The sequence below is a fragment of the Macaca nemestrina genome, chromosome 1 (genome assembly GCF_043159975.1).
Source record: "Macaca nemestrina isolate mMacNem1 chromosome 1, mMacNem.hap1, whole genome shotgun sequence".
Taxonomy (NCBI): domain Eukaryota; kingdom Metazoa; phylum Chordata; class Mammalia; order Primates; family Cercopithecidae; genus Macaca; species Macaca nemestrina.
In genome coordinates, this window is record NC_092125.1 from 202,255,951 (window position 1) to 202,271,287 (window position 15,337).

At 55.3% G+C, this 15,337-nt stretch overlaps 1 protein-coding gene across 13 annotated transcripts in view; it reads left to right on the plus strand.

Moving 5' to 3' along the window:
* Nucleotides 1–7,885, plus strand: part of LOC105494619 (adhesion G protein-coupled receptor B2) — a 36,943-nt gene extending 29,058 nt beyond the window's left edge. For 7 of the 13 annotated variants that reach the window (XM_011763189.3, XM_071097015.1, XM_024796841.2 and 4 more), the window contains 8 exons: nt 1,820–1,991; nt 2,352–2,447; nt 2,808–2,847; nt 3,541–4,160; nt 6,366–6,401; nt 6,717–6,815; nt 6,916–6,972; nt 7,397–7,885. In XM_011763189.3, the coding sequence (XP_011761491.2) occupies nt 1,820–1,991; nt 2,352–2,447; nt 2,808–2,847; nt 3,541–4,160; nt 6,366–6,401; nt 6,717–6,815; nt 6,916–6,972; nt 7,397–7,582 (1,306 nt within the window). In that variant the 3' untranslated portion in view covers nt 7,583–7,885. The remainder of the gene's footprint in view (nt 1–1,819; nt 1,992–2,351; nt 2,448–2,807; nt 2,848–3,540; nt 4,161–6,365; nt 6,402–6,716; nt 6,816–6,915; nt 6,973–7,396) is intronic. The other 6 variants (XM_071096987.1, XM_071097003.1, XM_071097019.1 and 3 more) reach the window with 3 other exon arrangements.
* The last annotated feature ends 7,452 nt before the right edge of the window (nt 7,886–15,337 follow it).

Sequence of the window (15,337 nt, forward strand, 5' to 3'; positions counted from 1 at the left end):
CTTGGATCCCGCCCCTGCCCTCACTCCCAGCTAATGTTCTATCCTGCACAGCCCCACACCCCCAACCTACAGAGACTCAGACAATCTTAAGCCTTAGAATTTTTGAGCTATAGAACCTTAGAATTAGAATGATAGAATCTTAGAATAAGACAATCAGAAGCTAAGCATGTTAGAATGAGTGAATCATTGAGTCTTATCATCTGTCATAGAATCTGAGACTTAGCATTTCAGAGGCATTGAATCTCACCCTCAGTTGGAGACAGAGAATCATGTAGGTAGAGAATTAATTCACTGAGACCCCCGCCCTAGCATCTGAGAATCTTAAAATCCCAGTTATGCGAGGGTGAGACGAATCCACAAAGACCGTAGGCCCAGCCTCCCACCCAGGGCCTGAAATCCATCCGAGCCTCCCTGCTTAGTGAGGTCCAGCTTTATCTTGCACACCTGCAGGGTCAGGGAGCTCAGAGCCTCTGGAGGCGGCTGGCACCGTCACTGCGAAGCTCCCTCTGTCTTGGGCTGCCGTCTGCCTCCCTCACCCTGTCTGCACTAGCTGTTTCAATGCTTGGGCTTTGGAGTCGGTCAAGCTGTGTTTGTATCCCAACTGTGCTTCTCCCTGCCCAGCTGGGCACACTCCAGTTTCCTCATCTATAAATTGGGATAATAATCCCATGCCTGTTAATTGGAGTTATTTTGATCACGATTTGAAGTAATATATGTAAAGTGTTCAGTGTAGGGCCTGGTAGAGAATTGGTGGTTAATCAGCGTAGCTCTTATTACTGTGATTAGACCCTCTCTTGGTCTTGGCTCCACCTCCAGGGGCTTCAGAGCCCATTGTGCCCGCCCCCTGCCAGGCTGAACAGCCCTGAACTGCTCTTCCTAGGGCAGGTCTTGGCCCCCTGCCCATCTCTCTGCCTTGGCCTCCCCCGGCTGTCTCTGTGGAATGGTGCCACCCTCTGCCTTGCCCAGAGCTGTGCCTGACTCTCCCACTGGGGGTGTTTGCAAAGGAGAGTGGGCTGAGTGTGGCACCTGGCCCGGGAGGGTATGGTGGCCCCGCTGTCCCTCGTGTGCTGTAGCAGGTTAGGGAGGGGTGGGAATGGCTCGGATGCCAGGCCCCGTCTGCTTTTTTTCTGCCCTCCCCTGGCAGGGAGGCCCCAACCCCAGCTTTCAGCCCCAGCTCTGATCCTTCTGCCCAAGGCTCTGAGCAGTGCCTGGGAGCCTGGCACCTTCTCTGTGTGTGTGGGGAGTTCTGCTTCACTGGTCCTGGCCCCCGGTCTTCTCCCTGAGGATTCATGCTCTGGATGTCCCCGGCGTGCTCTGCCTCTTTAATCTTTCTGTCTGGGTGTCTCTGTCGCATGCGTTCTCTCACTGGTTATTGTCTTTTTGTCCCTCTTCCAGTCCCCCTCCCTAGCCTACCCATTTAGGCTCTGGGGATGCCATCCAGGCCCTTTGCATTTTAAAAAAGCTTCTCAGGTGATTCTGTGCAAGTTGGGGCTGAAACAGCATCTGCTTCTGTCTACCTCCTCTTCTTTCTCCCCGTCCCTTTCCACTGTCTGTGGCTCGGTCCCACTGTGTCTCTGTGTCCCTCCCCACCTTCCTGGTCCCTGCTCTGACCCTGTAGTTCGCTGCTTTCGGTCTCTGTTCTGTTTCTCTGGCTCCGGCTCCTCAGCCCCTCTCTGCTTGGGGACATTACTGAGGCCCTGGGGTTTGGGGCCCTCCCAGTCTTGGGGAGCTGAAGGGCTCCAGCTGAGTGGAGGCCTAGGCTCAAGCCATCCTGTCCCCTGGAGTATCACTCTGATGGGCTCTGCCACTGTCCCCTCAGGGCCTCACTCTGGAGCTCCTGCGTGGTGCTGCCCCTGCTGGCGCTCACCTGGATGTCTGCCGTCCTGGCTATGACAGACCGCCGTTCCGTCCTCTTCCAGGCCCTCTTTGCTGTCTTCAACTCTGCGCAGGGCTTTGTCATCACTGCTGTGCACTGCTTCCTGCGCCGAGAGGTGGGGCTGGGCCTCTCCCGCCCCTGTGTACCCACCACACCTGCCAGGCCCCTGGCTTCTTCCCCACTGTGCAGACCGGGAGGGTCAAGGCCCTGACCAGGGTGTTCCAGGCCCCATCTGGGCAGCCCTTAGTGTGGAAGCTGATAGCCCGGGGTACCCACAACTGTCCCCTATGCTTATCCTTGGCATCCTGGGTCTCCTCCTCCCCTTGCACCCCACCCAGGTGTCATCATCTTCCCCAAGGCTGGATGTGTTGCCTGCTTTCCACACTTGCCTGGGCATCTGGGGTGGGAAGCACAGCCAGCTGTGGTCGGGGGCCCTGCAGCGGCCGCAGGCCTAGCAGGCGCCCTCTGTCCCCAGGTCCAGGATGTGGTGAAGTGCCAGATGGGGGTGTGCCGGGCTGATGAAAGCGAAGACTCCCCTGACTCATGTAAGAACGGGCAGCTGCAGATCCTGGTGAGTTAGGGGCCTGGGCAGGGCCTGGGCAGATTCTGGGCACCCCACACCCCAGTCTTCCTGCCCTAGACCATTTACCTTCCCCATCCATGGCAGGGTTGGGATAGGGATTGGGTTTGATTCAGGCTCAGCCACTAATGCATGGGTGGCATTGGGAAATCCTTCCCCCATTCAGTTTTCCCAGCCATCAGGTAGGGCTGGGGTAGACCATGCCTGGGCTCTGCTGGGCTGTGGACTGGGCCATGGGCAACCCTCAGGCAGGCAGACTGGGCAAAGCTGGCTGGGGAGAGCCTGAGCCTCCTCCCACCCTGTTACATTAATCCTCCCTCTGCCCACCTGCCCCTCCCTTTCCGCCTATAGTCAGACTTTGAAAAGGATGTGGATCTGGCTTGTCAAACAGGTGAGTGTGCCGTGACAGAGCTGAGAATGGCCCTGGGGTTGGAGAAGGGGAGGCCCCGAGCCCCATCATGGGAGGCCCTGATGGAGTTCTGGCTGCTGGAGTCCAGCTTCGAAGTTAGACAGCCCTGAGTTGGATACGAGGCTGCGAATGTCCCTTTCTGTATGACCCTGGGCAAACAACCTGCCTCTCTCAGCCTCAGTGAACACACCTGTAAAGGAGAGAATACTGTCCTCCCAGGGCAGGTTGGAGGCTCAGGGGCATGCCTGAATCACGGAACATCGAGTCCTTAGCAGGACCCCGGTACAGAGTGTTACGTTATTATATGATTTCCAGATTCTTACCAGAATCGCTTTCCATTTCTGTCTCCTGGGGAACTGCTGCACAGGGAGGTGGGAAGACAAAGCCCTTTGACAGCCCTGGGGCTATGGGGTCAAAGTCGGGACCTGCACCAGGACATTGGGAGCTGGGCCTTGCCTTTGTTTCTTGCCCTGTCTCACTGTGGGGACTTTGGGGCCATTGTCTTCTTAACCCCTCTTGTATGTGAGAGATTACCAACCACCCAGCCATCTCTCCAGAACCCAGTTTCCTTTCCTGTCCAAGCGCAGGGGCTTGGTACCTCCCCAGCCTGGGCAAGGACATCTGGAGGTTCCTTCTCCTCAGGACTCACCCCCTCCCTCCCACTCCTGCCCCCAGTTCTGTTCAAGGAGGTCAACACTTGCAACCCGTCCACCATCACGGGCACACTATCCCGCCTGTCCCTGGATGAGGATGAGGAGCCCAAGTCCTGCCTCGTGGGCCCTGAGGGCAGCCTCAGCTTCTCACCACTGCCTGGGAATATCCTGGTGCCCATGGCAGCCTCACCAGGGCTGGGGGAGCCGCCGCCCCCGCAGGAGGCCAACCCTGTGTACATGTGTGGGGAGGGCGGCCTGCGGCAGCTGGACCTCACGTGGCTGCGGCCCACTGAGCCGGGCTCTGAGGGGGACTACATGGTGCTGCCTCGGCGGACTTTGAGCCTGCAGCCTGGCGGTGGGGGTGGAGGCGGTGAGGATGCCCCCAGGGCTCGGCCGGAGGGGACCCCCCGGCGGGCTGCCAAGACAGTGGCCCACGCTGAAGGCTACCCCAGCTTCCTGTCCGTGGACCACTCGGGCCTGGGGCTGGGCCCTGCCTATGGGTCTCTCCAGAATCCCTATGGAATGACCTTCCAACCGCCACCACCGACACCCAGCGCCCGCCAAGTGCCCGAGCCAGGGGAGCGCAGCCGGACCATGCCTCGCACCGTGCCTGGCTCTACCATGAAGATGGGCTCCCTGGAGGTGAGGGGCTGTAGGGAATGGGGTGTGTGTCTGAGACTCTGTGTCAGAGACTGTGTGTCAATCACAGGCTGCAGCCAGGAAGGGACAGCCTCAACCTCCCCAGAGCAGCCTTTTGTAAAAGTCCCTGGGGGTGGGTACACTGAGCATTTCTCCCTCTGTTTCTGCTCATGGCAGCTCTGTGGGGTCTGTGAATCCCTCAGACACGCTGGGACTTCATGCACTGGAAGTGCGCTTCTCGACTCGTTCGTACTTGCTTTAGGGCCTACTTGGGGTGACTGGTTGGGATGAGTCCTCATTTCAGGAGACTGTGGCTCAGGCAGTGTGCTATGCTGTTGGGGAAGCCACATCATAGGGTGTGAGCCTGAGCTTCTGCATCACGCAGGTCTGAGTTCCAGTCTGGACTCTGTGATTGGCAGTGAGATCAGTGAGCCTTAGTTTTCTTGTGTGCAAAGTGGGGATAATGTAGCAGTCTCTTCGTGGAGTAGTTTTGAGGATTGAATGATGCATTTATCTTCGTGTGGAGCAAGTAGAAACTGCTAGATAATTGGGGATTGCTGCTGTTAGCGTCCCTGAAATCAGCTGCAGGCGCCGCCCACAGGCCTGTGATAACTGACCATCTCTTCCTGGGAAAAGCAAACCCCTCTGGGTCCCTGCCTGTGTGTGTTCTGTGAATGCTCCACCTTCCGCTGGCCTCCTCAGGTCTGCTCCCTGCAGAGGATCCCTGGGAACAGACAGACAGTAGTGACCTGCTGTGGAACTCTAGAACATTCTACAACTTTATTGGAGTCATGAAGTGGGTGTGGTTAAGGAAAGAGGCCAGAGTCATGGCTTAGCCACAATTGACTGTTCCTGCTCGGCCTCAGAAACCCACTCCCCATCCTCCACACAATGAAAATTAAGTTAGTAGCTAGGGGGCTCGCAAGTTTAGTTTTTCTCCCCAAATGTTTCTGGAACATTTGGTGCCTGCTCCTGCCACAGATGGCAAAAACAGGAAGGCGTAACAAAGACAAAACACAACACCAGCGTCGGAGAAGGGCGCGCTTGGCGTCATGGCGGGTTTTGTTCTGTGGACACCTGCCTGCTGGCCACTGATGAGGGCGGACGTCAGGCTCCTTGTGTGGGAGGCAGCAGTAAATGCAGCAGCACTTTGAGGGGTCAAGGATGACATCCAGAATTCTGGCGTGGGCAACTGTGATGCGCGGAGGAGCAGGTTTGGGCAGGGAATTACAAGTGCATTCCATTGGTGTGAGCTGCACGTGCAGTGCGTGTGGGGCGTCAGACAGGGAGAGGTGCCCTGTTGCCCCCAGAAAGAGAGATGCGGCCAGGATGAGGAGGATACACAGGATGATGTGTGGTAAAGGCAAGATAAGGTGCCAGGGCAGAGCGTGAGTGCCTAGTATTAGAGAAGCCAGGGTGGGCAGCAGGGAGAAAGCAGGTAGGGAGAGGAGAGGAAAACCAGGAGAGTGGGTGCCATGGGCCCATGGTGGTCAGCACGTCCACAGGCCTGGGAGATCCAGATGGTGGTCCTAGTACCACCTTCGAAGGCCTGGGAGCGATTCCCTTCACCTCCCTGGGTCTCAGTTTCCCCATCTGTAACCTGGGAAAGTTGGCCTTGGCTTCATGGGTCTTCCTGTGCCAACATTTTAAGACTCTCAGACCTCTTTCTTGAGTAGCACTGGGTGCGGTACAGCTTACTGGGGCCTTGAAAGCGGTCTGGGGCAAGGAGAGCCAGGAGAGGCATGAGGGAGCAGAGAGGCCAGGGAGGCAGTGCCTGGTTTGGCAGGAAAAGGGACAGTGTGAGGTCAAAGGAAGGTTTCTGAAAGCCTGAATCCCTGTGTTTGCAGGACAAGTGGAAGATTCCAAGGGGAGGGGTAGCTATGGCTGGCAGAGAGAATGGGGCAAGATGGGGAAGGATGCAGGGTGGGCTCTAGGGCACAGAGAATGAGCATCGGCTCTGATTCCATGTGGGCATCGCAGCCTGCCATGTTGGAAGTTCGCACCATGCCATTTGACCCGTGTATGTGTGTCTGTGTATGTTCAGTGAGGCCCAAAAAGCTGCCCCATGTGGGTCCCTAACTTTTGGGCCTGGGCTGGGGGAGTTGCAGCGGGCAGACCCCTGGGGTGCCAGGCTTCCTGTCTCTAAAGCCCCTGCATGTGGTAAAAAGCTTTCTTCTCCTCCACCGCCTCCTTGTTGCTCCTTCCCAGCGAAAGAAATTACGGTATTCAGACCTGGACTTTGAGGTAAGGGCTGTGTGTGTGCTGGGCGGTGGGACATCTGGCTGCGGTGTCTGTCCCTGGAGGCCCCATTCCTAAAAGTAGTCCAAGCTCTGTTGCAGAGCCTGACCCCAGGAGCCCAAGCCTGTGGGTTCTGTGGGATCTTCCCATGATTCCCTCCCTGCCCAAGCCCATAGCACCGACGTGAAGAGAACCAGGGCTTGTCCCAGAGGGGCTGGCAGCAGGGAGGGATGTAGGGGGCCCGGGGTGCTGAGTGCCCTGGGTAGGGGGGATCGTGGTTCTGCCTCAGGGAGCAACCCTCTGATGCCCTGTGTCCCCTAGAAGGTGATGCACACCCGGAAACGGCATTCAGAACTCTACCACGAGCTCAACCAGAAGTTCCACACTTTTGACCGCTACCGCAGCCAGTCCACGGCCAAGGTGAGGGCTCCTCCCATGGCTGCCCCTGCCCCGAAGCTCAGGGCCTGACCTGGTGCAGCAGCCCCTGGGGTTGAAGCCTGACCGGTGGCCCCCGTTGCAGAGGGAGAAGCGGTGGAGTGTGTCCTCGGGTGGGGCGGCCGAGCGGAGCGTGTGCACCGTGAGTCCCCCCGGGCTGGGTGTGGTGAGGTGGGCCTGAGGGACCCGTGCCCTCCCTGCCCTCCTGCCCCTCCCAGGCATCCCCAGCCTGTCTCACCAAGGGCCTCCCCCATGGCATGGGCAACAGTCTGGGGCCGTCTGGGGGTGGGGAAGGTGCCGCAGATGGCGAACAGGGGTGGAGGTCCTCCAGGATTGGGAGGGAGAGTGGTCAGCAGGAGACATGTCCCGGGGGCCACTGAGAACAGGCAGGGGTCAGGAGCCCCACCCTGGAACCAGGCAGGTCTGTATTTGAACTCTGCTTTGACACCTGATTGCTCCATAATTTTGGGCATTACCAGCCCTCTCTGGGCTTCCTCAGTTTGTTCTTCTGTACAATGGGTGAGGATACTGGACCATCTCCACGGCCCCTCCCGCTCCCTCCACAGGATAAGCCCAGCCCCGGGGAGCGCCCCAGCTTGTCCCAACATCGGCGCCATCAGAGCTGGAGCACCTTCAAATCTATGACACTGGGCTCGCTGCCCCCCAAGCCCCGAGAACGGCTGACTCTGCATCGGACAGCAGCCTGGGAGCCCACAGAACCACCGGATGGTGACTTCCAGACAGAGGTGTGAGTGCCACGCTGGACTGCCCACTGCATATAAATATATATATCTCTCTATTTTCACACTCCACTTTGGAACTACCCAGGAGCCAGCACCCTCTCCCCTCTCCCGAGGGCTGGGCAGGGAGGCGCCGTGGACTCAGCCAGGCTTGGGGAGCCAGACACGGCTTGGCCTAGGGGCCCAGGGCCCTTCCTTGTTTCTCAGAGGCCCCTCAGCCACTGGAACCCCATCTTCAGCCCAGCCTGTCCGTCCCTGTCCCGGGCTGGGGAGGGGGGAGGGGAACTTTGTTGGGAATAAACTTCACTCTGTGGATTTTGCTGCTGAGCTGTTTGCTTCCCTCAGGTAAAGGCCCAGCTCTGGGACCCTGACTTTGTTCCTGTCTCCTGGGTTGAACTCACTTGATCTCATCAGATTATGTGATGGGGTTGGGCCAGCCCTGCCTGGGAGGGGGCGGCCTAGGCTCTGACCCCATCTTTGTCCCTGACTCTCTGGGTGACTCATCCTTTCCCCGATCTGGGTTGGGGAAAGCAGATTGGGAGTGTGGGAGAGGACCTCTTATGGCTGGCCTTCCCTGGTGGCTGTGATGGTCATGGCTGCCATTCAGTGGGGCTCAGAGGCCAGACTGCCTGGGCTAGAGCCAAGACAGAGCTTAGTGACCTCGGTTCCACATCTGTGACGTGGGGATGGTAACAATGCCCACCTCACAGGGTTGTTACGGGGATGAAACAAATTCCTATGTATAACGTGCTCAGCAAATACCTGGGACAGGATAAGCTCTTGAAGGATTAGCTGTTACCACATGGCACCAGTCTCATGCAGTGCTCTAAGCTAGGAGCTTCACACACGTCCCCTGGCCCCTCATAACAACCCTGTTGTTGGCCCATTTTGTGGATAGGAAAATGAGGCCAGAGATGGGAAGTGCCCTGCTCAAGGCCACAGTCAGGCAGAGCTGGGACTTCAAACCCATGCTTGGTGGAGGTGGGGCTTCAGCTCAGCTTCCTGGAACTTGACCATGGCTGCAAGGGGGGCCTCAGGCGCTGGGTTGTGGTGGAGCTGCAGGTGTTGGGCCAGGCCAGGGCTAGGGTGGGGTGGGGTGCGGGAGCCAGGCTGGCTTGGTGCCGGGGGCAGGAGGCTTGTGCTGAGTTGCATTCGTTACGTGCCTGAGTGAGCAGATCCTTGCTCAGTTCTCAGGCCCCCGGAAAGAGGGGGCACAGGATGACATGTGGGAACATCTTCTCGAGTCAGGCAGCAGCTGGAGCAGAGGCACAGTTAACAGGGTCAAAGGTCCTTGCTCGCCTGGTCATTTAGCAACATGGGCGCCTCTGGGCCCCTTCCCACGGACTCAGAGACACAGACACAGGTCCCTGGAGAGCTGAGGGAGGGCTAGGTGCTGCGGCAGCCTGGGTGGGAGTGACAGAAGTGACTGGCTGCTGGGGTAGGGGGTATCACAGATACTGGCCTGCCCAGGGGGGCTGGAGGAGGGGTGGAGGCCTCTTCAGAGTTTTGCAGGCCTTGATGGCACAGGCTTGCTCTCGGTCTCATTCCAATCCTGCCTGCTGTGAGACCTGGTCAGAGGAGCCGTGCAGGCAGAGTCCACTCAGGACTGTGCTCCTAGACCCTCGGAGCTCCTGCGAGTCACTCCTCTGCCTCCCTCCCTTCGGGCAGCCCCAGCACTTAAGTGTACACAGAGCTCACTCAAGCACTACCTCATTTGATTCTTCAAGGTAGGTATTGTGACTGCCCCATTTTAGAGATGAGTAAATCGAGGCTCAGAGAGGGGACATGACTTTCCCAAGCTCCCACAGCTTGTGACTGGGACTTGTGGCTGGGAGTGGCAGAATCTGATACCAGCCAGCTTAGGCACCTGGGAGCTTTGTTCACGTAGGAGCATGCTGTGGCAAGGACAGCAGTGGGCAAGTGCGGCCGGCCTTGGTGATAGGACCTGGGATCAGGAGTGCCACTGCATGTTTCATCCTTTCCTGGCATTCTCTGGAATGTGTGTCAGCTTCATTCCTTAAAGCCTCTTCCCCCAGGGCCCGCCAGGCTTCCTCCTCCCAGCTCCATCACTCAGCATTGCCCCTAGAGGGGAAGGAACTTTCTCTCTTGAATCCCAATTAGAAAACCCTCAAGGAAGGAAGAGCTCGGGCTGGCCCCAGGCAGGAGGCTGGGGCACTGTGATTGGTGGTCCCATCAGGAACCTTGGGGGAGAGGGAGAGGGGGGAGAAAGGGGGGGCCTGTTTGTAGAAGGGGGTTTGCACAAACAAAGCCCCCATCCCAGACCGTGTACCAGCAGACCCTGCTCCACATCCTGGGCCATTCCTTCCTCTGACCATCACCTAAAGGCCCTCTTAGTGCCTTGTCCTGTGCTCTCACCTCCCTCCTTCGTGGTCTTGGGCTCCGCTGGTCACCACCTCTGGGGTCCTCTGGGGCTGAGGTGCAATGTGCACATCCCTGCCCTCCTGTCCATTCCTGCTTTGCATCTGGTTGAAGAGGAAGTTTAGTATTTACCTTGTTGATTCTGCTCAAACACAAACCACAGCTGCCAGCAGAGGCCTCTGCTGGTTTTGGGACCAGCCACTTAGCATTCCTGGGTTGGGGGCTTTGTCCCTTCCTAGCCTTCAGTCCCTGCTCCCCCAGGCACTGACTTGCTATGTGACCTTGGACAGGCCACTGGATCCTGTCTGACTTGGGTTTCCCTATCTGCAAAATGAGTTGGTCCAATATCCCTTCCATTTGAGCTAGTATCTAATAACCTGTCATTTCTTTTCTGGACTCAAATTTCTCACATCATTGCCCTCATTTTCTCTGCCTCCAGTCTCCAGCCCTTCATCCACATGGCCCAAGTGATCTTTCCAAAATGCAGATCTGGCCAGGCCACTGCTCAGACGCCTTCTGTGGATCCTGGAATTAGCCTAGAGTTCAAGGCCCTTGGCAATGTGGCCCTTGCCTCCCTCCTCTGGCCCATCTCTCTGACCTCCATGCCTATGCATGCACCATTCCTTCTGCCTGAAATTCCCTCCTTCTCACAGAGGGGAAACTCTCCTTCAGCCTTCCAGACCCAGCCCAAGTAGCCCGCTGTGTGATGCTGTCCGTGAACTGCCTGGCCCAGCAATCAGCACTCTCTAGGCCCCCACAGGCCTTGGCAGCACTGTCACTGCTGCACTGATCACACAGAACTGCTGTCATCTGTGTTGACCTTACTGCAGTTTATGCACTCAGAGGCCCACATGAAGCAGGCATCAGTGGATCTTTAGTGGGTGAAGGGTGGAATACACAAATCTTCCTGAGCATTGATTTCCTCATCTGCAAAATTGGGATAATGACAATCCCTACCCAGTCTTCCTCACTGGATATCCGGAGCATGACTTAAGATGATTCATGGGAAGCATTTTGTAGGTGTTAATCTACTCCTCCCACAGTTATTCTTTCCTCAACCCCAAGTGGGAAGCCAGCCCTGGATGCTGTCCAGGGTGCTGAAAGGGACGTGTCTTCTCCCAAAGGATGAGGAGACAAGACTGAGAGGCCCATACAAGCTCAGCTGCAGCCTTTCCTTGCTTTCCTGACTGGCAGGGTCAAGGGTGAGCAGACCGTCCCTACCTTCATGAGAAAAGACCCTGCGAGATGTCCAATAAAAATACAATGTAAACGACATATGTAATTTAGAATTTTCTAGTAACCATTTAAAAGTTTAAAAAGGTGAAATTCATTTTAATATATTTCATTCTATATATTAAAAAAGATCATTTCAACATATAATCAATATAAAAAATGACTGAGATATATTTAACATTCTTTTTTATACGAAGTCTTGGAAATCTCGTGTGTTTTATGCATACAGTGTACCTCAAGTCAGTCTCACCACCTTCTGACTGCTTAGTACTCCCATGAGGCTACCATGTTGGACAGCACAGCTCTAGGAAGAACAAAGGCAGTGACCTTGAGCAAGTGAACTCAGTGCCCTCTGTGAAAAGGAGGTACTTCCCCACAGCCTGCCTTATGGGGCCATGGAGAGGGCTTGAGGAGGCGAAGGAGGGAAAGTTGCCAGCACAGTGCCTGCACAAGGGAGGTCCAAAGCCAGGGTTCCTGGACTTCACATATCCTGGGGATACCGGTGGGCAGGGAGGAGGTGTTGGGGAAGTAGGGGAAGGTCCTGAGGAGACCTGTGGACTGGTATCAGGCCTCCCTCAGCAGCTCTGGGGGAAGGGTGCACCCTCACCCTCACCCTCACCCTCACCCTTACCTTTACTGCAGCCACAGACTCTGCGAGAAGGGAAGCAAGTTGAGGCTAGACTAGAACAGACACATTAAAACTCAATTGGGCTTAAATCACTTCCATTAGGTGCCAGTTTAAAGGAAATTAGGTGGAGGACCTGGGTGCGGGATGCTGCTGACTTCTGCTTCTCAGGACTCATTTCCCTTTAGGCTTCCTCATGCCTACCCTGGAACCTCATGGGGTCGCCCAGTTGGGGCTTTTCTAATCCAGTCCCCAGTACCCACCATATTCCTCCCTCCACTCCTCCAAGGCCACCTACTCCAGGAAGACTTCCACACTCTCAGGCCCTGAAAATACATGCTAAGTGTCCAAGGCAGAGGAGACTCCATTGGGGGTTTTGGCCCTTAAGGAGAGTGGGAAGCTATGGAAGAGTGTTGAGCAGGGGACTGGCATGATCAGATTTCTATATCAACACAATTTCTCTTGAGTAGATGAAAAATGGATTGGTGGGGGCAGGGACACTAAAGAGTGAGGGTGGATAGAGAGAGACCAGCAAGGAGATGACCTGCATTAAGGAGACTTTAGAGGGTGTTGTGGAGGAGGAATGGAATTTCTATATATGTAGTGGGTAGAATTGTCAGCACTCAGCACCTGGTGTGGATTGGGTATCAGAGGATGACACCTGGGCTTCTGTCTTACACACTTGGATGGATAACCGGGTCATTGGCATAGGGGTACAGGAAGAGGACCAGCTTTGGGGGAGACGGTCATGAATTTGTCCTTGGGCATTGTCTTAGTCTATTTTATGCTGCTATAACAATACCTGAGACTGGGTCATTTATAAAGAACAGAGATTTATTTCTTGCAGTTCTGGAGGCTGGAAAGTCCAAGGTTGTGGAGCCATCATCTGGCAAGGTCTTTTTTTGCTACATCATCTTATGGCAGAAGGCGGAAGGGTGAGAGAGAGAGCAAGAGATTGAATTCAAAGACCCGAGCTCTTTTATAATCAGTGTTAATCCATTCATGAGGGCGGTGCCCTCATCACCTAAACACACCCCTCCATTGACCCTATCTCCCAGCACTGTTGCATTGGGGATTAAGTTTCCAACACATGCTTTTTGGGGGACACATTCAAACCATAGCAGGCATGTTAACTTTGAGATGGTCAAGGGGAGATGTCAAGTAGAAAGTAGGTAGTTGAACACACAGGGCTGGAACTCAGAATGAGGGGCTGGGCTGGAGTCATTACTATGGGAGGAACCAGCATTGAGGTGGGTTGTAGAGTGGGGTGGGAGGTCAATAAATCAAGGGACTAGAGACAGTTCTCAAAGTGGAGCTTTGAAAAGAGGGAGACTCCCTTTGTTCAGGACAGGTGAAAAAAAGAGTAAAGAGGGAGAGAAAGCTCAGGGCCTACTGTAGTCTCTAAAGGTGAGTTAGCTGGAGAGGATGATGGGAGATTTTCATGAATAGAGAGGCTGTCCCTACCTCTTCCCCAAGATCCTACATAATGATCAGAAATAACCAGCCCTACCACCTTGGGAGACCAGGTCCTGAGACCCAGTAATGAGTATCATCACAGAGATTGATTCTGCTCATTTGTTGCACTTCAGGTTAGCCACAGTTCCTGGAGATGGGAATGGGGTGGGGGGACACTCAACAAAGCCTGAACTCCAAGACCTTCTGGAAGGATGGGACTCTGGACTCCATGGCAAAGGTGGAGATGCAGGCACTGTGCTCCAGGCTCCCTGAAGCCCTCACCCCTACTCCTCCTGAGCAGGCAGAAGCAAAGGTGAGCCCCTCCTCTCCAGGCCTTAGCTTCCCTATGGACCTGCTCCAGGCTGTTATGTCCCCATCCCCTGTGGTGGCATGACAAAGCCTCAACCATCAATCCAAGTGTCCCTAGAGTCAACCAAGAAAGTCAATATTTAATTTGGGCACCATGTTAATGCCATCGATCGTCAGCTCCCCCCTCCTTCCTCAGGCTCATTTGTCACTTCCCACTCACTGGGGGTGGGGTAGGGTGCAACCTAGTAGAGGCAGAGCTCAGCCTGGACCTGGCCTGGGAGAACTGGCCTGGATGTGGAGGTGCTCCCCTGAACCACCCAGCTTCTAATCCCCCAACAATCACTGAGCTGCTTTGTCTGAGTTTCCTAAGTGCCATCCCTGGGGAGGTCAGTGAAGTGGGGAGGGGAGGTCAACTTTTCTCCCAGGCCCCCACATTGAGTCTAATTCCCTTCTGGGGCCATACATAGAGCAGGTGTGGTTGGGGTTGACTGAGTGAAGGAGGGCTAGCACCTGCCACATATGCCACTGGGAGAGAAGTGAGAGCAAATCTTGAGACCTGGCTTCTGGATCCTTCCTAGGTGCCCGGTTCTGTAAGTGTGATGCTGTGGAAGTGGCATGGGAGCCCTGAGATGAGGTCATCTCTAGGACCCAGAGAGGAGGCTGAGGGAGCATTGAGCTTAGAGGTTTAGAGCTCAGCTGGGTAGCAAAAGAGGGGCTGGGGGAAGGGCAGTCCCCATTCAAATACTTGGCTGGGTCCAACTTCCAGTTTGTTCTTATCAGTTCTGTGGATCCAGATAAGGGCCCCTCAGCATTCTTCCCCAGCCCGGTTCACCCAGGGAGAGAATGCCTCCAGTCTGCTTCGGGGGCCAGGCTTTGGTCCCAACTGCAACTCCATCTCCAACTTGCTGAGTGACCTTGGACAAGTAACGTAACCTCTCTGAGCTTTAGGTACCTTCTCTGAGAGATCTCTTGGACCTTGGTCACTTTGTACTGTTTTTAGAGGGTCAGGGATGGGCAGGAGCAAGCCTTGATGGTCCAAGGAGGGTATTTCCGAGTTCTCACAACGAGCAGCTCCCAAACCTGCTGACAGTGCTACTGCCTTCTTCCTACCTGTAGGGCTGCTTGCTGTCAATTAGGCCTGGGCCACAACGGCACCCTTGGTTCTCCTCATTATCCAGAGTGCACAAGCCAAGACCATGTCACTGAGGGGATGGTTGGGCAAGCCCTGCCATCTAGCACTGGGTGACCAATGGGCAGACTGAGTTCAGTTTGGGATGCCAGCAAGACAGTAACATATGCACACACACATAAGCAGAAAGAAATTCTGAGGCCAGGCGCGGTGGCTCACGCCTGTAATCCCAGCACGTTGGGAGGCCAAGGTGGGTGGATCACCTGAGGTCAGGAGTTTGAGACCAGCCTGGCCAACATGGTGAAACCCTGTCTCTACTAAAAATACAAAAATTAGCCGGGTGTGGTGGCAGGTGCCTGTAATCCCAGCTACTTGGAAGACTGAGGCAGGAGAATCGCTTGAACCTGGGAGGCAGAGGTTGCAGTGAGCTGAGATTGTGCCATTGCACTCTAGCCTGGGCAACAAGAGTGAAACTCCATCTCGGAAAAAAAAAACCAAAAAAAAAAAAAAAAAACGGAAATAAAAGAAGAAGTTCTGCTTTCATGAACTAATCCAGAATTTTGCAATTGAAAATCCAAAAGGAAGTGATTTTCATTCCAGCATGTGCGTAAAGAAGTATGCACCATGGATTAATATT